General features: G+C 42.5%; 2 protein-coding genes across 3 annotated transcripts; both read right to left on the bottom strand.

Annotated features, from left to right (window-relative positions):
• Window positions 1-316: 316 nt before the first annotated feature.
• Window positions 317-8,105, bottom strand: nr2c1 (nuclear receptor subfamily 2, group C, member 1). Of its 2 annotated transcripts, none has more exons than XM_071897482.2 (14): window positions 7,963-8,105; window positions 6,636-6,765; window positions 6,120-6,353; window positions 5,887-5,965; window positions 5,593-5,772; window positions 5,355-5,505; window positions 5,031-5,127; window positions 4,357-4,541; window positions 3,772-3,925; window positions 3,499-3,620; window positions 3,184-3,326; window positions 2,768-2,905; window positions 2,491-2,596; window positions 317-2,349 (listed from the first exon to the last, which is right to left on the bottom strand). In XM_071897482.2, the coding sequence occupies exons 2-14, from the start codon at window positions 6,705-6,707 to the stop codon at window positions 2,178-2,180; spliced, it is 1,833 nt and encodes a 610-aa protein (XP_071753583.1). In that variant the 5' UTR covers window positions 6,708-6,765; window positions 7,963-8,105; the 3' UTR covers window positions 317-2,177. The 2 variants fall into 2 exon arrangements, with proteins under 2 accessions (XP_071753583.1, XP_078139357.1); XM_078283231.1 differs by lacking the exon at window positions 7,963-8,105 and adding an exon at window positions 7,756-7,846.
• Window positions 8,106-8,459: 354 nt separating this feature from the next.
• On the bottom strand, window positions 8,460-21,944 carry LOC139910255 (FYVE, RhoGEF and PH domain-containing protein 6-like). The gene is made up of 21 exons (XM_071897484.2): window positions 21,740-21,944; window positions 18,591-20,769; window positions 16,638-16,788; window positions 16,187-16,254; window positions 16,064-16,094; window positions 14,263-14,414; window positions 13,914-14,070; window positions 13,674-13,761; window positions 13,028-13,078; window positions 12,841-12,899; window positions 12,671-12,742; window positions 11,794-11,862; window positions 11,349-11,432; window positions 11,152-11,231; window positions 10,914-11,016; window positions 10,627-10,773; window positions 10,221-10,326; window positions 10,004-10,098; window positions 9,792-9,920; window positions 9,535-9,674; window positions 8,460-9,372 (listed from the first exon to the last, which is right to left on the bottom strand). Exons 1-21 carry the CDS (start codon window positions 21,747-21,749, stop codon window positions 9,336-9,338), a joined length of 4,008 nt encoding a protein of 1,335 aa, XP_071753585.2. The 5' UTR covers window positions 21,750-21,944; the 3' UTR covers window positions 8,460-9,335.
• Window positions 21,945-21,992: the final 48 nt, after the last annotated feature.

Raw genomic sequence — 21,992 nt, 5'->3', positions numbered from 1 at the left:
AACTTTTACAGATACAAGTTTTTGTTTTTGCAATGGCAAATTGTTTGGGTGGTTTGAACACAGAGATGTGAATATGATCCCGTTGTTTGGGAGACTTAAAATCCGAGGGGTCACACCATACAGTGCACCCTACAGTGCCATGCATTAACTTCTGTGGCTCGAAGGGGGCGAGACAAGCGATTCAGTGATATGATAGGGCAGTGGAGAATCAGATAATGAAGAAGACACTGGATACCAGACAATGGATATCTAAAAACAGCAGCAGCCAATATCATTCTTCTGGTCATCAAGTTTTAATGCTCTTATCAGTGCCTTTAATTAGCTGGACACATTCACTGGGTAACTACAGCAAAGGAAAGCTTACAGCCACTGCCCACCCATCTATTTGTAGAGCCCTAATGAAAAATTGATTTGCTAATAACACACACTGTAAGTCTAGTCCCTTGGACACTGCCCTGCAACATCTTCCACCTCCATGTCATCCGACACGAAACCCAACAAGAAGTCACTGGGGAAGGATACAGATTTTGCATTATTAATTCAAAAGGAACATGTAAACAATCTGTTGTGTTTATAGTGACAGGTGGGCTGATAAACACACGTTCTATAGGCAAACTGTGGATTAGCACATTCGATGGGGCTGAAGATAGAGCTGTCATGTTCACAAGATCCCACTGTTCACCCCAAAAATGACAAGGTGGGGTCAGTTTCACTGATACTGGGCTACTTGAACCTGGCCACAAACACTGGATAGAGAATCTCAACAGGAGTTGTTTATAGGCTAGAAGACAGTAGTCTTTGTCTGAAAGGGACTAGACTCAGAGAGGTAATGGGATTGGCTTGGCAGCATTTGTTTTGAACAATGTTTATCCCTTTCACTTCTACAAATACTCTTAACTAGAGACAAAAACTTGAAAAGTCACTCAGGCTGAATGGTTGTACAGCTGATAATCCAGCCAAAAAGCAGGCACTATGCAAGAGAAAATAATTACCCCTCCTTTCATCCACACAGAAAGCCTATTATAATGCAGACTGGTGATCTCCCAACAGTAGAGCATGGGTCCAATAGATATAACCATGGTTTCCTACAAAACATCACATTTTTTCAACTGCCCATTTGTAGCCCACAGCTATTCTCCAAAATACAGTTGAGCTGCCTAATGGGACACATAACATTGCTAATAAAATGGTAGCACAGTGAGCCTGAAAAGCAAGCCTTGATACTTGCAAGCAGTATATAAAGATGAAAATATAAAAAGGATATTGGGTGTAATGATGAAAGATCTCCCAAATGCTGGGGCAAAAACATTAAGGACTAGCTCCTCTAAGTCTTACTGATATTGTCTTTTAATCAAAATAATGGCTCAATTGTGTCAATAAGAGGGGCACACAATTGAAAGTTTTTTTTTATTTTCAAATGACTTGACAATCATTTAGCAACTACATTAACTTGTCCAAAAGATGAAATCCATGTATAAGCAACTATTGCCCATGATAGCCTTCTCGGTTCGTTCTATATACATATCTATATACATAATTACTTCAGATCCATATTATGTCAAATATTTGACTCATGATGCTGGCCCTATCCTTTGGATTGGCAAACAAATAAAATATAAAGGTTATAACCTTCAGCAATAACAACATCTCCTGACAAATCAATTCACATTATGACAAAAGTTTTTCTCAAAAACATTACAAAAAAAAAAAAAAAAAAAGCACAACCAGGTGGGAAAGCAGTGAAAAAGAACCAATCATCATTCATTCAAAATACAAAACAAAATCTGCACAAAATGAAAGGCTTGGAGGATATGAAGCATAAAATACTATATACAATAAAAAGCACAATCTACTATGCAGGTTTCAAGAGTTCATTCCTGAATCAGCAGATAACGGGAGGCTCGCTTGCCACTGGTGTGGATTTTACTTGTCCTCTTTGTGAGCCATGCTCTCTGGGCCAATAAGAACTGACTCGCTGCTGAGAAGCCACTGGATTCCAGGAAGTAGGAACAAGGTAAGAGGGAAAACCTTACAATTCATGTAGGAGGCCATGCCATTAATAAGTGTATTTGCAGCACTGGGTCGACCCGTCCGCTGCGCACACTGATTGCCTTGCTGTTTAGTCTTTTAAGTCCAATGTTGCTGTGGCGAATGGCTGAGTGCATCGTGTGTCAACGTCAGACCCCAGAGACCACCTGGCTGTTATAATCAGTGGACTCCATTTTGAGGATGTAGGGGATGATACTGTCAATCTGTACGTTGCCAATCAGGCCAGCGAAAAACAGCTCCTCTGTGACAGCTGCACTCATCAGCCTGAGGGCAGGAAGACGCAGTAACAGCTTGGATAACCTGGGAGCAAGGAGGGGGAAAGGAGAAATAATGTTTAACATCTGTACCAAGTACAGCATATGCAACATCCAAAACCTGCTTTTCTAAACATAGTATATCACTGCCTAGCATTTATATAATGCGGAAGTATAGCCTACGAACCGATAGGAGTCTTCTGGGTAGGTCCTGGTGACGTAGTCCTGCAGCTCCATGTAGGCCTTCTCTTGGAACCTCTCTATCTGCGGGGTATTGTCTATGCCTGGGTGATCTGGTACAAAAACAACACACAAACAGGAGAAAGTAAGACATGGGTTTGAGCACTTTGACCCACTGTATTGCTTCTGGTCATGAGTTCCCAAATACTTTAGATTCCCCCAATATCATGGGTGGAAAAAAAAAAACGTAAAAATTTAATTTCCTCTTTCAGCTGTCCACGCACCAGGACTGAAGAGAACGATGGCTTTGAGGTAGGCGTACTCATAAGCATCTGGAGCCAGCTTGGACATGCTGTTACAGAACTCCTGCATCCTCCAGATGTGCTCCATTACCACTTTCACTCGCTCTGGGGACAGCTTCTCTGCAGGGGACAAAAACAAGGACAAGGTCAGAGGCTATGAGGACGTAAGGAGCCAAGCAAGTTTACATAACAGTTTTCAGCAAATTCAAGACCAATTTTGCAGCAAAAATAAATATGAAAAGTGAAAAAAGTAGATCTATCAAAATATAGGTCTGCAAGGCTGGCTTGCAACATTTTATTTTGACTTCTGAAACTGTATTCAAGACTTAAAACCTGCAGATACCAAATAGAAGACCATAGTGAATTTGATTTGTCGTTCATCAATGCGGCCCTCTTACCTTCCTGTAAGCTAGTCTGCAGATGGTTGATAATGGCAGCTAGGATGGTGCCAACATTCATAACGTTGGAACACTGTGCCAGACCCAGGGCAAACAGTTCATTCCAGCAGGCTTTCATCAAGTTAATGTCATTATCTTGACCACTGGAAAATAAGAAAAGAGGTTCATTTTAACCGATTGCAGAGAACTATATGGCCACATGAGTAAAATTACACTGAATTCACAATCATTTCTCAACTGACATGTAATGACACAGTACAATGGCGCTATTTGAAAGGGTATATTTGAGAAACAGTGAACAATGGTATGACTCACCCTAAGGCTTGAAAGGCAGGTATGGAGCGTGCCCAGTGCATAGAGAGAAAAAGTAGCCGGGAAGCTGACTCACAGATGTAGTTCACATTGAGGTACTCTGGCACGGGCAAAGGCATCATAAGCTGTAAGGGCAAATTGTAAAAAGGAGGGTAGGATCATAACTACAATGTTAATCAGAAAGAAAGGGTAACACAATAAAGCATAAGCAGAGGTTCTTTTTTGGGTTTGGTTGGGTTTTATCTCGAAGGTCAAGGTCTTTGGCTGGACTTTTACCTTGAAGGGGACGTGGCTGTCGGAGAGCAGAGGTCCTTCCAACTCCACTACAGGACCGGACTGGTCCCCTGTCATCAGCTGCATGGTGGCCTCCAACGACTCTCCTGCTGAGCCGTCCCCAGGGTTCAGCGCTTTGGCGAGCGTGTCAAACGCTCTAGGGATACACAAACAAAACATACACATAAAACTCCCATATTAGTAGATCTAACTCCCTACAATTCGGGAGAAGCAAATAGTCAAATGATCCATTTTAGAAGGCTCAGATTTGTTAGACATCCATTTCCTAGTATAGTTCACACAGAAACAGGAAATATAGGATATGACTCAAAAACCCTTGACAGTACTCTTAGATGGTCAATATTTGGCTGCCTATTGGCCAATCTAATTAAGTCCTTAAGAGCAGAGGCAGAAACCACATGGCCCTAGAAGAAATTCTATTAGAGCTTCGTGACATACAGAAAACACAACCCCTGGGTTCCTTTCTGACGCTCATGTAGGTCTCCAATACACATATAATTTTTTATTTGGAAACAGCTGCTGCTCAGTTTCAAAGTCTCTTGATTCCATATGACATGTCCGCCTCACCGAGTGATCTCGCTTGCGGTTTGCTCGTCTCCTTGGATATCTGTCATGGAGCCGTCACCGTTGCTAAGGGTTTCCACCCCCATCAGATCATTGCCACTGTCACTTGCCTCCCGGGTCTTGTTGAGGTGGGCGAGGGACGTCACCACATTGGCCAGCGTGCTGAGGTCACCCTGACATGGGTCATCCTGAAGAAATGGGAGACATGTCATTTTCAAGCATCCCTCTCAAGCACAAATTTATTTGGATTTGGGTGTATTGTCTTGCATCAGGATAGCATAAACTGTCCATCAAACTGCTTCATATTATGGAAAAACTGGTGTCAATCATCCCTCTGATACATGATGAAGTTTTTATTTGAACTTTTTCTGTAAGGTACAGGGTTGCATGAGCATAACATGAGGAAAGCGGAACAAGGAAAAAGGTGATAACAAATTCACAACAGCAAAATAAATAAGCATAAAAACCGCCAAGTCCACAACACAAGTTGCCCCAAAACCAACCAACGAGATTCCTGCACGTTAAGACACACGTATCATTCATGAACAAGCAATTATCGATAAAACGTTTAATCCCAATATTCTCAGAGGACGTTCATATTTCAAAGGTTGGTTCTTGCCAGGTCAGAACGACATATCTGTGTTTTGCAAAATGTAATTTTATAGCATCTGCGTTACTGTGTCAGGGGACGCCGGGACCAAGATGGTGTTCTCCAGCTTTGAGAAGGGTTGTTGGATGTTGAGCAGCATACTCGACTCCAGCAAACTTGTGGACCTGCAATCAGAGATGCAATCATCAGAGATGCAGTTATCACATTTGTATTTTATTATGTTGAACCATGCAAATGTAATAAATATCACTAGATGTATGGCTGTTTTGAAAATTAGGCTTCTTGTTTTCAAAGTAAAGCAGAGCAACATATAGCAACATATTATTTTTGTTGTGTCCTGACTGACACAGTATAAGCAACTGAACTAATGATGCAGTGTGGTGACCTTTACCTAGCAGTTTCCTTGTCGGTTACAAAAGTGGGTGTGGCAGCCAGAGGGCTACACAGGTTCTTGCGGATGTAGATCTTCTCTGTGGAGGCGGCACAATTCACAGACTTCTCTCTGGTGGATACTTCAACAGGCTTCCTCTCACACTGCACAGCTAAGAGAAAAAAGGAAGATATTAGACATCAACCCTGTAAAGCGTGAACAGCATATCTACAGGTGTATATACATTACAGTCACTTACAGTCCTGTTTCATGCCCAGGGCTATGCAGCGCTGCAGTCGACAGTACTGGCAGCGGTTTCGGTGGAGCTTGTTGATGGCACACTCTCCGGAGCCCCTGCATGTGTACACCAGGTTCTTCCTAATGCTGCGTTTGAAGAAGCCCTTACAGCCTTCGCAGCTGACAGCTCCATAATGACGCCCTGAGGGAGGAAAGAGAGAACAGGGGTTAGGTTGGAAAATGTATGGGGTGCTTATGTGTGTAACACAACAATTGAAAGACAACAATGTTGAAGCGAGCTGTATTTGATTCCTACCTGAGGCCTTGTCCCCACACACAACACAGTACTCCACGACTGGCTTGACAACAGACTGGTCTGAGCCTTCTGTTACAAACTGACAAACAACCCAAGACAATAGAAACATTCAAAAACAGATGGAAAACATTGGGATAATTGTGTAGATTGAGTAAACATATTCATGCTTCAGTCACAAGACATTTCCGTAACTTGTTTATCAAAATGGGCTGGAGGAAGTCACTGGGCAGTACCTGAATCTGCTGCCCAGCCAGTTCAGGCGAAGTAAAGAGCAGCTGGTTGACGCCGGAGCCATCTGGAGCAGCGAGGATGACCTTGTTGGGTGAGCCCTCCTGCTTGGCCAAGATCACCTTCCCACCTGGGGAATAGTCAGCATTTGCTAGAATAAATTGCTGCTTCCCAGGGGAGGATGGCTCCAGTGCTGTGACAATCTGGATCTTCTGGCCAGTCTGCTGATCAGTTACAATCTATAAGTTAAAAAAACAAAAATTAAAACATAAGGAAGTGTACACAATAAGAGCAGAAAGTGTGGGAGAAGAGTTATATTGATCAAGTTAAATAAAGCAGCTCCACTACTACTAAGAAAAGAAAGCAAAGCACCTCACTAGTGTACTGTAAGAAAAATCTTACAAATAAGACACTATGTTATTCCACCCAGGAGCTTTTACTTTGCTCTCAGATATTTGCCTGATTTTGGATATCATTTCAAAACAAATACCAGTGTTGGGAATGACAGGTTGTCACATCACCTGGATTCTGTGTCCCAATGCCATGCCGCTGTCTGCTGACACGAGTTGAATCCTTTGAGTCTGCCCATCCATTCTGATATGTATTTACCTCCACTGCTCTTCACATCAATGCCCCATGAGGCACGTGCAACTGTTGAGGAAGCACATTACATTTTACACCTTAATAAAACAAGTGTATGTGTCAGGCAGACAATATCTTTATATGCGTTTGGGTTTCGTGTTGAACTGAGATTGCTTCATATTTGAAATATCGCTGTTAGCTGTCGTTATTACGATGAACCTTAAGGATGAATCAGGGGTAACTTATTAAATTAAACAAATTGGCTCTTCGAATTCTCGAAGATGAAACTTTTCGATTCCAGGCAAAAAACAACATTGCAAAAGGAGAGTAAGGAGAGAGTCGAGATTAGCTTTAGCTTGAAATGATTCGTGCTTAATCACCAGGGCATTTATAAACATTTAACTTATTATATTGCGTATCACTGGCTTGTTTGCGGCCTATGCTAACTAATACAGCTGGCGCTAGCTCGAATCTGCACCGTTGGTGGCCTTGTTTAATTAAAGAACAGGCTAATATCACGGTAAAATGACAACAAATGGGCGGCATGGTTGTAAAACTAACACAAACAAGCTCTTGACAGCCAGCTATTTAAAATCGATACGGAAGATAAAGGCATTTCTTTTCCTGTGGGTGAAAGGTCAACATTGAAGGGTTAAAGCATGCTAGGGTTCAAGGCCCATGCAGAATCACAGAGTCAAGTGGCGGGACTATCGTTTTGACAACAGGACTCAAATCGCACAAAATTCTTCCATTGGACCTTATTAATTCGGCAAAATGCATCATTATTCTACACTACTATATACCCGTTTTCTAATTCGCACTTAAATCGACAGCTAACCGAATATGTAGTTGGCTGGTGTGTGGAGAAGAGAGTAGTTAGCAACGCTAGCACGACAGCTAACACAATTAGCTGACTTGGCTAAGCTTGTTAGCTTAGCCAAGCCCGGATGCACGTTTTTCCGAAACGATGTAATTGAATAGCGATCAGCACACAAGAACACGCAGCCGGCGGTCTAACTCATCCTTCATTCGCATTAAGTTGCCGATATGATTACCTACTTGCCAAATGTAATATTGTTCAAGCGTTGAGCTCCGGAGGAAACTGCTAAAGCGCTAACGTTGGGTTAGCTAGCTGCTAGCTTGGGTTAGCCAATGGCTGCTTCCCTGCAGACTCCCCCAACAACATTCTCCCTCCTTCCTGCGTTACTGACTCGTCGCGTCTTTTTCACGAGACCCTAGGGCATCCCGTATTTAAAATTTCCTTACCTGTTACGAAACTGTTATATCAGATTAAGAATTGACTTCAATAAATTAATATTTTAACTGTTTGCTGCAGTTGGTGGGAGGGTCAGAGTTCGTGACCTTTTTTCCTCAGTATACGATTGTGCACATGCGCAGTTGGGTTGCCGGAGTGTACGGTCTGTGTATGCATGAACGAAATTAGTTTTAACTGTTTTGTAATTGGCTTCACTCCCTTGTTTTTGACGGGATTAACGGTTCAGTGTACAAACAGCTCATGGGCATAACTACAACACGCAGTGTAGTTTTTTTAATCTACTGAACGCAAACAGTTCTGCTCGTCTGCGTGATAGAATTTGAGTGCACGTCTAATTACGGCCTATTTTGTCCGATTAGAGCCGTTTGTCCTTTTCTGCGTTTTTTTTTTTAGTTGTCCATTTTGACAGTTGAACATGACGTACGTGACAGAATGCACGGGAAAACAATATTTATTACTGTGAAACATTAAAAAGGTCAAATAAGAGTCATGTAAATTTGATTTAATTACATCACATTTCATTTTACACTTATCTAAAACGTATTTACACAAGATACAATAAGGCTTGAGTGGAGAGCCACAGGCTTCTGTATGTATGACCGTTTGAGTGTGAGGAACAGACGAAAGTGCAATGAATGTTGTGATACAGTGTGTCACAACAGTGTGAATAGTTCCCAAATACACAATTAAGATTCTCAGGCTATCTGTGATATAAAGTTATATAAAGTCTTAATAATATGTGAGATGAACATGTCATTCAGAAGCAGGATAAGTGCACATTGTGTGTTCTATAGTCAACATGACTTAACTGTTGTTTTCTGGGATAGATGAAATAAGTAATTATTTCTAAATGAAAAGAAACATCTAAATGATTTTTATTGACCTCTAGATATAATTTGGCAGACATTAATCAATATGTTATGAGTGTCTCACTTAATTACAAATCTATGGACAAGTATAATATTGGCAAAATATTGTGATACTGTAGATCCAGGCTGGTTACTGGAAAATGAAATCACAATATTGTGACATGAAATCAAGGCACAACAGTCTAAAACAGCTGTAGGTGATTGTGGCATGATGTTAATCTACAAAATAACAGATGGATAAATGTGACTTCCACATGAGTACTTTATAAACAAAGTCCAAGGCAGCAAAATTTGCTAAAAACAATAAAATATTTGCACTTCATGATAATATAACCCTTCATCTGGTGACTCTCCATGTTTTTTCAGTATTCAGAGAGAACTGAGGTAAATTGTTTCATTTTAAGTTTTGTCATTACTCAAAACAAAGTTTTGACATTCTCAGACAAGGGTGAAAAAGCTTGCTGAACAACAACTTCACACATTGTCTACATCTATTAAAGCACCATGGCGTCTTTGAATGAGTCGATCCATCTGTAAAAGAAAGGAAGAAAGCATATCATTTGAATAACTGCATAACAATCGAGAAAGAGCAGAAGAAGAATAAAGACAGCAGTCCATGCAGTATGTGAGTGTTCATTATTATTGTTATTATCACCACATGCAATAATAAGCGACATCCGCTTTAGGCCGTACCTCTGGGCTGTTTGGACGTCGTCCGCTTTGAAAATGTAGTAAAGTGTGTTTTTGTGGTAAAGCTTGAACTGTAACTTCTGAGATGAATCTTCTTTCAACATGAATCCCAATAGTGGCTGGCTTTCCAAGGCTGCTACATCCTACAATAAGCAGAAGAATAACAGGTAGATGTTAGATCTACATTAAATCAATCCCCATGTTGAATTATTACAAGGCGTTGGGTTTTCATAATGTTTAATACGGGCAGCAGAACTTACCTCACTTGCTGCATACGTGTAAAGAACCTTGTCCTTGATGACAAACCACAACCTCTTCCCCTGCTTCTTATTGCCCTTTGACCTCTGCAAGTACCCGCTCATGGAGGAGTTGTCTGTGCTGGCCGACACCTAAAACAAGTAAAACCCAACTGATGAGAGATCTGGTCATGATCAATAATATTGCCTTCTAATCAGGCCGGCGCATCAGTCACCTCTTTGAGGGCAGCGGGTATCTTCTTCTGCTTTCTGGAGAAAGCAAAGGTAGACCTGTTGCCAGGCGACAGAGTCGTTGACAAAGCTTGTTCACCTGGTTAAGAGAAATGAGCCACATAGTTTATTAAACAGACAGTACGGAGAATACCAAGGTTTGGCTATGTGTGATGTCTTTTTCTACAAATCTAGGGAGGGAAGTGAGGAAGTCTAACTCACTTCTCTGCTGCTGGAGAACAAGGAAACACTGGTCACACACCCGTGCCAACTGGTTCTTTAGATATTCGAGACAGTGCTTGTTGGAGGAACATGACTGGCACACCACCTGATGGGATAATTAAGCATAAAATACATGTGTTCATTGTTTTTGTTTTTTTTACAACTGCAGTGGGTTCTGATGTGCTCTTCTCTCCTTTAATTCTACAATCCCACTGGTTGCCTCTTTATCATTTGGCATTAGTGTTTAATCGCCCATTCTAGCTATGCACATATGCGTGATTTTTACGAGCCCAATTTCTTTGTAGCTCTCATCTTATTGTTTGATGAAGCGTGTTCCAGATATTACATCAATTACTGAAGGCAGATACCATTTCTTCCAGTTCCAGCCCCCACTGTGTCACCTCACCTTTCCACATGCGCGGCAGTGGTGTCTCCTCCATGTGAGGGTGAACTCACAGGTGCAGATCATACACATGGTGGCCCGCGGGTCAGGAATCCATATGGGGGCTTTGGATCCCAAAGGAGCACCGCTGTCACCGTCGCTTGGTTCTGTCTGGATATGAGAGAAACAAAGGAGTTGTCTCTCACAGCTCAGGCAACTATAAAACCATCAAGTTTATGTTGGTCGCCATAACAAAGGCATTTACAGTACAAACAGGAAAAGAGAAGTATTGATTGTCATGTACATCGTACCTCCTCTGGAGTCTTGCCAGATATAAAGGTGATCTTCTTCCTGGTGTAGTCGCTGATCGCCATGGAAATGGCCTCCAGCCATTCGTCTCGTTCTGTAGCAGAACTGCAGGAACAGGATAGGAAGTTTGACTACACACCTACGCCTACACAGCATACTGTTCACAGACCTGTGCACTACAAGGGAAAACATGGTATGCCTATTATGAAACGAAAATGATCTTTTGTCCCTGATCCTTACCTCGCAGAGAGAATGAAGGAACGCTCCACACTCTCAATGTTCAGCTCATTCTGATAGGCCTCTTGACTCGGTTTGCTAACCTGCAATTATTTTCATTGTGAGCAGTGATGGCAGCGTATAACCCAATCTTGTGACAAGGATAATATGTATGTGAAAAGATGAAGAGTACAGGGAAAAAAAAAAACGTAAGCGCTCACCTTCATCCCAGCCAGCGACAGCATATTGTTGAGCTTATACTGGCCTGACTGAACAGGAGTGGTGTAAAGCAACGTGTCGTTGAACTAAAGGAGAAAAGGCAAAGAACAGACATTTACAATACAGAAGATCAACAGAAGAAGAGCAGCTCAGAGGAAGGAACCAGAAAGTAGAGGTCAGTAAGTAAGTAAACCCTCAATTATACTGCACCTTTAAAACAATAAGTTACAAAGTGCTTTACAATACTAAAACAAAGTAAAAAGATGGATAAAAGAACACAAAGACACAAACAATACAAAATATACGCATGATATGAAAGTATAATAATATGGCCAGTGAAAATAACTGAGTTTAAGATGGGGTTTTGTAAAGTTCAGACTTATTCAGCATTCCTGAAATCATGAAATAAGATGAATACGGAGTAGCACTTAAGGTTATGTACTGTACCAGGAAGAACATTCTGGGCTGCATGACCTTCCTGGACAGCTTCTTCAGGACGCCCTCTTTCAGGAAGACCTGGAACACAATAACATCATAAGAATACATTCATTCTTGTTTCTTCTCTTAATTTCTTGTTTTAATTCATTTTATGAGTATGATGTTTGTTTTTATTTGATTGTTAAAGCACTCTTAATCTCTATTGTTTTTTAGAGTGCTATACACAAGTGTTAAAATTGCTTAAGTAATTCTAACTTCCCATTAATATAATAAACCATTAACACAATAACAATTTGCATTTAATAGTGTAGTAATTCTGTTAATGTGATGAATTTCCCATTAATTAAATAGAAGTTACCACCAATAATGCAATACATTTTTTCCTGTCAGTGTAATAATTACTACATTATTAGGTCTTAGTCCAATAACGAAAAGGGTGAAATTTTCAGCTTTCAAAAATGAAATTAGAGTCAAAACTCAACTGCCACCTATTCACAAATTTGGTCATTAAATATGGTGCTAAATCTGAAAGTGTATGGAACAGGTCTTTGGTGATCATTGTAAATGGATTACATTTCAAAAAATTCAACCCTCGTTAATGTAATAAAACCCAATAATTATTATGTTAACAGGAAAAAAGTTATTATTTTTAATGGTAGGTAACTTTTATTACATCAATGGGAGATTTATTACATTTACAGCATTAAGACACTATTAGCTGCCAATTGTTATCACCTTAATGGTTTATTATTATGGTTCATGGGAAGTTATTACGATAGCAGTTGTAAGACACAAGTTTATGATTTTTATTACTACATACAAATTCAGCAGTAAAATGAATAACAATATAACAAGGCCTATAAATTTAAGCAATATTAGGCTTTACCCTCCCAGGCTGGACGATCTCATGGTGTCCGTTCAGATTGCACTGCACCTGGATCAGCTTCTGGAAGTTATCCTGAGAGGAAATAACTGGACATCAGCAACTTGTACAGAGCATTTTATCAACATGTTAAATCGAATTAGCCTAGTTGTTGAATTTAGACTGGCTCTCACCCCTTGTTTCATGATGTCGTTGGCATGATTGGCCACCTCTTTCACTATACCAAGGGCAGCTGTATGGATAAAAATGTATAAAGTGTCTATCACAGAAATAACAATGTTTCTATTCCTATTCCGACATAATCAGGTGAATTTGCAGCTACAGATGTATTGCTGACAATAAAAAACACTCTTGGTTTACCTTGTGTGTCTTTGTAATCCACTGAGTCTGGAGGCAGGTTTTTTAGATAGTCTGAAATACGGTTAGAAACATGTCAGAGCCAGGGTCAATAATCCGATCAAACAAGAAGGTGAAAACTGGTAGTACACAGGGTTACAAGTGCTTTGTGTTGTGTAGTAAATTCCTGGAATGTAATCTGAAATGAAAATCCTAGATACGGGATCTGCAGGTGCTTACATAATGTAATTATACAAGAGTGACGTGAGAAACATTCTTCACATTTTGGCACCGAGCGATCGGCCCCGATCCATTAGACCCATGAAACGCTAAGCTTGCTCATGTTAAAGCGTGTTATGTCACCAAATCTGATTTGGGCTGTACTTCAAAAATCTTATTATATGAGGTTTGAAGAACAAGATAGAAATTCCAAACTAGTTTTGTTTTTTCTGACCACCAGATGGCAGCGTGACGCCTATAATGAGACATCACAAGACAGTCAAACATTTAAATTGTCCATCCAGAATCCATAAGTTTGAGGATGAATGGGTGATTTGGAATTGGACTCATTCTGTCTGTGATGATTCTGAACATCAGTCAATATCCTTTTAATTTAAGAATAATGTGTCATGAAAATAAACTGTATGGACCTAATGAGTTTCAGAAGTACCTGTGAGCAGCAGCTGATACTGGGGGATCCTCTGCACAGGCTTCAGTAAATAATGCTTCAGAGCCAAGTTGGCACAGCGTGGACTGGCCTTGAACAAAGAACAACACACATCATAAATGACACAGTTTTCAGAATCAAACACACACACACGCACACAAACAATGACACCTCACTGACCCAAAGACACACCTCTCAGACAGAGAGAGAGACAGAGAAAACAGGTTGAACAAGCCTCGTTACCTCAAATTCTCGCACCACTCCGCCGAACGCTGGGTTCTTCTTACTCTGCTCTTCCAGTAGAGCCACATTCCTATCAAACTCGCGGATGTATGTGGAGTACATCTTCAGATAGGGCCCCTTCTTCACGAAAATATCTGCCAGCTGGGCATTCTCATCCCTATCAACAGAAAGGGAGAGGATAAACAAGACTGTTGATGCTCTAGGGTCGTTAGCGGCATTCATATAAAATGCCACTTCAAAATTATGTTTACAGGAATACAGTTTTCATCAGGTATGATCGATGCACATGTTGACAGTGATTCATATACACAAAAATTGCTAGTAAAAACAGCTTTTATGGCTGTGGTACCATTTGGCCACTCTCTGCTCCAGCTCTCTGAGCAGGTCTTGGTTGAGTTCATAGAGTTGGGGAAGGTAGTACAGGATCTGGTTGAGAAATCGCTCCTCAATCACAGGCTTCCCACTCTGACGAGACGCTTTGGACACCGCATCACGGAAGTCCTACAGATACAGAGTAGTCAGATATAGTAGGATCACTATAGGATCAGTAGGAGAGTGCCACAGTATAAAATCAAACCCATAAGTCCAGAATTGGACTTATAAAACTGAGAAGTCACAAAAAAGCTGAAGATAACACACCAAATTAGGTAAGCTCCAGGGGCCTTAAGTACAAAGGATAGGGGTAATGTTGACTATGACCCTTACACAAAGCTGTCTCGCATTAAGCATCCTTAAATTTCCAGGATACCATGAACCAGTACTAAAAAAAAGAGAGCAGGGGAGCCTGAGGGTGCTGTTTCTGCTTCTCTTTCTGATGATGTGGAGGTATTTTGTGGTTTATGGGACACGGGGCACAGAAACTGCTTACAGAGAGAAGACAGAGTCGAGAACTCCTGTGGTTAAGATGTGTGATCTCCTCCTACTACCCAGCTGATAGTACAGGAGGAGGGTCAGGGATGTGGCAAGATATAAGAAAAAAAATGGATGTTTAAAAGGATAACAATGCAGACAGGACTGAATCTGTTGTGCTCCTGTGTAACTCAATAGGCAGAGCATGGCACAAACATTGTCAGGATAGGGGGTTTGATTCCCACTGAGGCCACCCATGCTAAAAACACATGCTATATCTATGCCTTAGATAAAAACAACACAACAAATGGCACGTTATGTTATCATCCATCAACTTGTGAAAAGGTGGACGAGTTCAGGGTAAGAGATGGAGAACAAATACTAAGACACAGCAACATTCCTTTGAACTTGGTACGACTGTTCCTGATTACTGGACTAGACTCCTGTACGGTCTACAGAGACCCATTACTTCCTGTCTGTGCGCCACAGTGAGGAGTCATCGCTAATGACTCAGTCCTACTACTCCATTCTCGTTTCTCAACCTTTGTCTCACAAAATATTTTCCCATATGCCCCAATTCATCCTTTTTTGATACCATACTCATCTACAGAGAGAGAAGTTTGAGAGTTTGTTCCAAACTTGCACATATTTGGGATTGCCGTCTTGTACCTAATCATGTATGAGCTGACACTCATATCTAGAGCGACTTAGAATAAGTGGAAAAGTAGAATAAGCTTCAATTGCTAGACAGTAACCAATAGTATAAAGTAGGTCAGAGCCATACTGCCCTGACAATAGATGTTACTAAATATTTCTGTGACCCTTGAGTGAGTTTCTGATGTTGTTTCCGCAATTGTTTTTGTGCTTACTAAACAGGCTAAACTAAATCATCAGATCGTTTCATTGGCTTAGGTTTGCTTAGATCCGTTAGAGATTATGTTTCTCAAAACACCACAAGGAGACTCTTTGACTCCCTCTAAGTCGAGACAAGCTTACTATGTTATTGTCAGATCGCACAACCGCTGAAAGTCTGGGGAAAACCGTGAGGAATGTGAGCCATGCGGGCGAGACTGAGGGGAGTGGGGTCCACACACTGTCTATCCCACATGGGGTGTGCCCCAGTGGCTAGCATAATCAAACACATATGGAGAATCTTGGCTCACACAGTAGAGCTTGAACTACATAAAACATATACAGAATAATACTAGCCTCAGCTCTTCTCGTGTTACACAGCAAACATAGAGCTTGTTTTTGTGTGAATCAAATGTAACACAAAAGGGGGCAGATATGAGGATACTTACAATATGAAGCAGCTTCAGCACATCAACAAACCTAGAAAACAAAAACAATGAGGGGGAAAAGTTAGAGAAGCTGTAGTGGATGAGTAAGGTAGTGGAGTATCAAGAAACATTTTAGACTCTTACACATTCTCAGAGCTCATGATCTCTGTGGCGATGTGGTGTATCTTGCTCTTCTTTGGCCCGTGCTCAGTCTAACACAGGTGCAAAAACATAGATTTACAATCCATACACTTAGGATGTACTATACTAAATCACTGTGTAGCACACATTTACTCAAGATAGACTCATGGCAAAACTGACTGCGTGTTATGGATTCATACTGTGCATTATCATATATTTGAAGATCAGATATGATTTCCAAGCAACAGTATATGGCTGTTGTGCGTGAGGTTAATACAGATGAGTGAACAAAGTGTCAAAAAGGAGGAATAGTCTTGCTTATGGGGCCAAGACAAATACTTTATGTTTGTCTCTCACACTTGGCAAAGAACAAAACCTGTAAATTGGCTTGGGTAAATATTTCTGAGCGCATGAAGGCACTGCGGTCGTAAATCTAATAGCGACTCCTCCTCACCGCCCTCTCCTCTGGCTGCTCACGGTCTCCTTTACTGGAGGTGGAGCTAGCGTCGTCCTCCTCATCCTCCTCGTCCGAGCTGTGGGCCATGATGATGTCATCATCTGAGGGCGCATCATCCAGCCGGGCCACCTCCTCATTAACAGAGCCTCTATTAAAAGGGCAGGGTGTTACGGTCAAAGGAAAACTGATACAGATGCCAGAGGATGACTGAAAAAACTGTACACGTGTTTTGCATGTACAGAAGCAGCTGCAGTCGTTTAAAAACACTGTGCGCGCAGCACACAATGACACACCTTGAAACATGCACACAGCACCAAGCCATGTATCACAATAACACATTTAGATGATTGGTGTAAAATTTAAAGGAAAGTTTGCATGTGAGACCTGGAAGAGGGGGAAAGAGAGGAGGAGGTTTGGAATGAGACCAACTGTGTCAGCATATCAGTTGAGGGAGGGTGTCTTTTTGAGAAAATAGAGAAAAAGAGAAAAATGGTCAGTTCTGCAGTACTCTAACATTTCCTGCTCAGAGAAAGTGAGAGCCATGAAAAAGAACACACAGGAAAGGGAGCGCTTGACAGAGCCGGAAAACCCATTTAATGATAATCATCAACTCTGTCACATAACACTCGAGCCCTAGTCCAACCGCTTGCCTTAGGTCAGCATAGTAGTTTGGCTGAGTCCTGCTCCCTCCAACCAAAACAGTAAAAGGGCCAAACTCCAAACCAGTCACTCACCACTAATCATCACAAACCTTTGTTAATGTAATCTTGCAGCTCTAAAATGACTAGATACGAATTGCCTAGGCTACACCAAAGAGAGGCTACACATCATACTGTAAATGCCACAAATCCCAGTGGAGGGCTACATTTGAAACAACAGCAACTCCCTGAAAGAAAGTGCAAAGAACTAGGCCAAGGCTAAGCAGCACACCCAATAAGCCAACGTCTACAGGTCCTACACTGATGCCACGGCCTGTTTACTATAGCTGGTGCAGTTAATTATGACTGCTCTCTGTTTGTGAGCAGCTCAACGTGTTTTTAACATGTGATTGTTGCACAGTTAGGAGCAAAGACGGCTGACACACTAAGCCGTCCGAGGCACAGAGTACTGTTGTACAAACTGTAATCCTCAGATCGCATTTTTCAAACGCCAACTGACTTCTGCTCACTGATCATTCATGAACCACAACATATAAATTATTTGCATAAAAGGATCATTTCAAACATTACTTTTAAGAGTGCACACACACACTAAAAGTTTTCTTAAACTACTTAACCAGATTGATCGTCCCAGCCAACGTTTCAAGTTCAAGGTACAAAAGAGAAACACTTGTGGACTATGTCGCCTCTTTGCCTGAGATAAGTGAAACTGTTGCGCTTTATTAGACTGGTGACATGCACCACAACTCACAGTAGGCTGACGACTGCTTGAACTAAGACCTTTTGAACTAATTACACACACCATTACCTTCCCAGGCCAATTGTTCTCAAACAGTGTGTTGCCTCTGACAATAACCTTCTGTATAAAGACGATTTTTCAATATAATTTTCTAATTGTTTATGTGCATTCCTAACTATTAGGCCATTCCACAATCCATCAACTTCTGACAGGTGTGCCATTCAAGCACGTGCCACTATACCGGTCAAACTCCCCAGACAGGAGCATGCAACACAAATACACATGACATGCTCCCCTTTGATCTGTCCTACTTATAAATGATGCACAGTACTCTGTCATTAATTTAATCTTTGACTGCAGATAAACAGCTTTGGTCAGTCTGTATCATCTACAGTCTATTGTTTTCCTACCCTTCTTTATGGGAACAAGGGAAGTCACTTTTCATACAGGAGAAAAAAAATAATGACCCAATTAGTTTTGACATGTTTTGAGGTAAGAGAGAAGAGAGAGAGAGAGAGAGAGAGAGAGAGAATTAAAGCCACCATGCTCTACCTCTCATTGCCTCGATGCTTCTGTTGGTGTCCAGTGTTTTTCTCCAGAGGCACATATGGCTCCTGCTCCTCATAAATGTTCTCATCATCATACATGGCGCTCTGCCAGGCTACTGGCGGCGGGGCTTGGGGGGATGCCACTGCCACTGCCGCTCCCACAGGCAGGTTCATGTAATCCGGTATCTCCTCATAGTGAGGAATGTTCTCATACTCGACAGCTTGTTCCATACCAGGAGAAAACTCATCTCCGTCCACATTTTGCTCCACTCCAATATGCGGGCAGGAGAACTTCCGCCCACCCAACATCTGAGGGCCAAGGCGCTCTTGGAAGTCCTGAAGTCCATCTTGGTCCCCGTCCACACATTGCTCGGTTTCAGGTGCAGCGCAGTCCGGTGTCTGGCCTCCTTTTACGATCAGCTTAGGCAACATCTTCACAGAGAGCTTCAAGTCCAGGAGCCTCCGAAAAGAGTTCCTCCTCTGTCCTTCAGAGTGAGTGAGGTCAGCAGCAGTAAACGACTTGGCTCTCTGTTTGCCCATGCTGGAACGAGAAGGCTTGGCAGGTCCAGATGCCACCAGAGCTGGAATGAGGCTCTTGCCTGTTTTGCCACCTCGGGGCAAAGGCAGCTCCCTCATAACCCTCTCCTTCAAAGCGCCATCTTGGATAACACGGGTCTGCCTTTTATCATTATCTGCAAATTTCCCCTCCTCTCTCTCCTCAGAAGATTCCTTCTTCAGCATCCACGCCATGGCAACGCTGTGTCTCTGGGGCTTCTTCGGTGCTACCTTGACAGCCCCATCTTCCTCTGACCTGCCGCTGGTTGTCACGGTGAGGGCTGAGTGACGGCTGAGGTCCGGCTGACTGAACGGACTGGTGGAAGGAGGAAAGCGTGTGAGGTCGCTGTAGACCGCCTCCTGATCATCCCTTCCTTCCTCCTCCTTCCCCACCTCTTCATCCTCCTCATCTACTGAGAGCTCCATCTCGTAGATGCCGTTGTCCCACCCCAGGTCTTCCTCCTCCACATCCTGCGGGAGTGTGTGAGGAGCAGAGGTGAGCGCTCTCTCAGGTGCAGATAGGAAAGGTTTCTTCCTGGGCGGAGGGGCTGGCGGCGCGCAGGCTTTTCTTACAGATAGCAAGAGCGGCTGCCTGTTCTCGCTGACAGGGGCGTTCTGCACTGGAACAGGTACACTGACAGACAGAGATGAGCTGCCCTTCCTCTCTGACGACACCTTCACCTCTTTGACGTTCATTTCCATCCCTTCCCGACTCACAATCTCTTCCCTCTCGTCCTCCACCTTTTCCTGGCGGATCAGTCCAGCCTTCCTGGGTTTCCGCGGTACAGGGACAGGGAGAGGCTTCCTAGGGACTGATGGGACTGAGGTGGGGTTGGGACGGGACACACAAGACATGTGCTTGGAGCCAAGTGGATCTTCCTCTGGTCCTCGCCCAACAGCACTGAAAGGTATTGTGTTACCGTTTGCCTCATCACTCCAGGTTCTGTGAGGCAGAGAGGGCCTCACAGTCACCACAGGACTTGAGCTAACTATGTCTGTGTTGAGATTTTTGTCTATAGTTTCTATCAGTTTAGTCTGAGTGAGCGTTTCCTGGAGAGGTTTATGTTTAGAGAGGTGGGTATAGGAGGATGCAGGCTGTAAAGAAACATTTCCAAGAGGACTGGTGTTCATCATTTGGCATTTAGCGTTGTCCATTTTCTCCCCTCTGTTATCCTGGCTACCTTGAGATCTAGAGACAGGCTTTCTGGATTCTTCCAGTTTACCTTTATGCAGCGTTTTCAGGTCTTTCTCTATTTTGTCTGCAGTGTTCCCCATGCATTGACAGTTTTCCTGGCTACACAGGCAGATAGGAATTATATAATCCCAATCTGGCTTTTTGTTCTCTTGTTGTATTCCATTTTTAGAGTTAAGGAGACCTATGGTCCTTGGGATCTCTGTTTTTTCAGATACAGATGTTTGGTATAGGCTCTTTGAAGAGAGTGGTTTGGATTCCACAGCGGTGGTGAGTTTGGGGAGGCAGGGTTTGGGGGCCAGTGCTGGTTTAACCCTATTTGGTGTGCCAGGGGAGGGGGGAGGGAGGCCATCTCTTCTGGGGGTTGAAGGAGACAGTCCCGGCCTCTGGGGCTGCACTAGTTTTGGTTTAGGGGCCAAAGGTGGCTTCTGCATGCCTGAGGAGAGAGACAAAAGATACGCTCTAGAAATTATGTGTGAGGGTATCTCATCATGGCTTGAAAATAGCATCAGAGCTGAAAGGCTGCAAAAGGTTAAAGCGCCGAGTTGTAGGGCTAATTTGACACCATGGGGGAAGTTGAATAGCCAAATGGCACATGTGATATATGTTCAGTAGTATGACTGATGCTGACCTAATGTGAAGTGGCTGTATCTTTAAATCTTCTCTGTATCACTGATCTTAAACTAGTTACAGCTTCCTGCAGAGCAATACCACAGAATAGTAAAACAACTCTCTGGGGGGTCGACACATCACATGGCTTTTGTTTGCCACTCTTCACAACAACACAGTAATCCAGCTAACAGCCCAGTCAACAGGGAGAAGGAGGGCCAGATGGGAACTGGTAAGGAGGTAAGGAGTGGGGGAGAAAAGGAGGAGGGAGCTGGTACTGTATGGTTGGAAAAGGCTCAAGCAAACTGATACATCTGGCTTATCCAGTGTCTTAAAATCCTCTGAGGTGGACAAAACAGTAACATGCTGACCTGCTGACAGAAATACAGGCAGAGGCATCCAAGAGGGAGAGGCGTTTTGTTTTCCTCTCAGCAAATCCCACATGAAACCACAGCTTTATACTGTCTTTTCAGCGAGCCACAGTTGGACACAAGTCTGCATAAGCAATCTAATGTAATATAGGCTAAATTGGGGGGGATTTGGGACAACAACCACCACGGGAATTTGACTGACAGATAAGGAATATGACAGACAGAAAGCAAGCGTCATTCTACCTGCCCCTGAAATATATGCTCAAATACTATAATAAATACACGCAACAGTTTAAATGAGCGCATCTGGGATTCTTAATTCGCAATATGACACTTGGTTTACAGTTACCACAGCTGTATCCAGGTGCTACCAAAATCTGACCAACAAAATCACTTCTGATGAATAAAAAGGTGCCAAACACTTACCTGAGTTCATGACTGGTTCGCACGTCTTCTGTGTTTTTGTCAACTCTTATAAATCAGCGCAGCGGACACAGCTACCATTCTTTTCCAACACACACATCGCAAGCCGCGGACTCAAAATAAGTTCTCTCTCAGTCGACCGACCTTTTTCTTCGTTTTTCTTAGTGCAACACTTGTGATCCTGCTGGAAACTGTTCATGCTCACTGTGATCCGCACTCTCTGCCTGTGACAAGTACCAATGAACTTCCTATTGTT

This window comes from Centroberyx gerrardi, chromosome 4 (assembly GCF_048128805.1).
Source record: "Centroberyx gerrardi isolate f3 chromosome 4, fCenGer3.hap1.cur.20231027, whole genome shotgun sequence".
In the NCBI taxonomy this organism is placed as follows: domain Eukaryota; kingdom Metazoa; phylum Chordata; class Actinopteri; order Beryciformes; family Berycidae; genus Centroberyx; species Centroberyx gerrardi.
This window is presented reverse-complemented; position numbering and strand designations above follow the sequence as displayed.

Coding starts and splice junctions, on each gene's coding strand:
- nr2c1 (XM_071897482.2), bottom strand. CDS start 6,707: ATGGATGGGCAGACTCAAAGGATTCAACTCGTGTCAGCAGACAGCGGC. Junction 6,354..6,635: donor CATTGGGACACAGAATCCAG/GTGATGTGACAA, acceptor TTTAACTTATAG/ATTGTAACTGATCAGCAGAC. Junction 2,350..2,490: donor TACCCAGAAGACTCCTATCG/GTTCGTAGGCTA, acceptor CCTTGCTCCCAG/GTTATCCAAGCTGTTACTGC.
- LOC139910255 (XM_071897484.2), bottom strand. Junction 13,762..13,913: donor GAGTGGTGCGAGAATTTGAG/GTAACGAGGCTT, acceptor TCTTTGTTCAAG/GCCAGTCCACGCTGTGCCAA. Junction 10,774..10,913: donor CTGGCAAGACTCCAGAGGAG/GTACGATGTACA, acceptor TCTCATATCCAG/ACAGAACCAAGCGACGGTGA.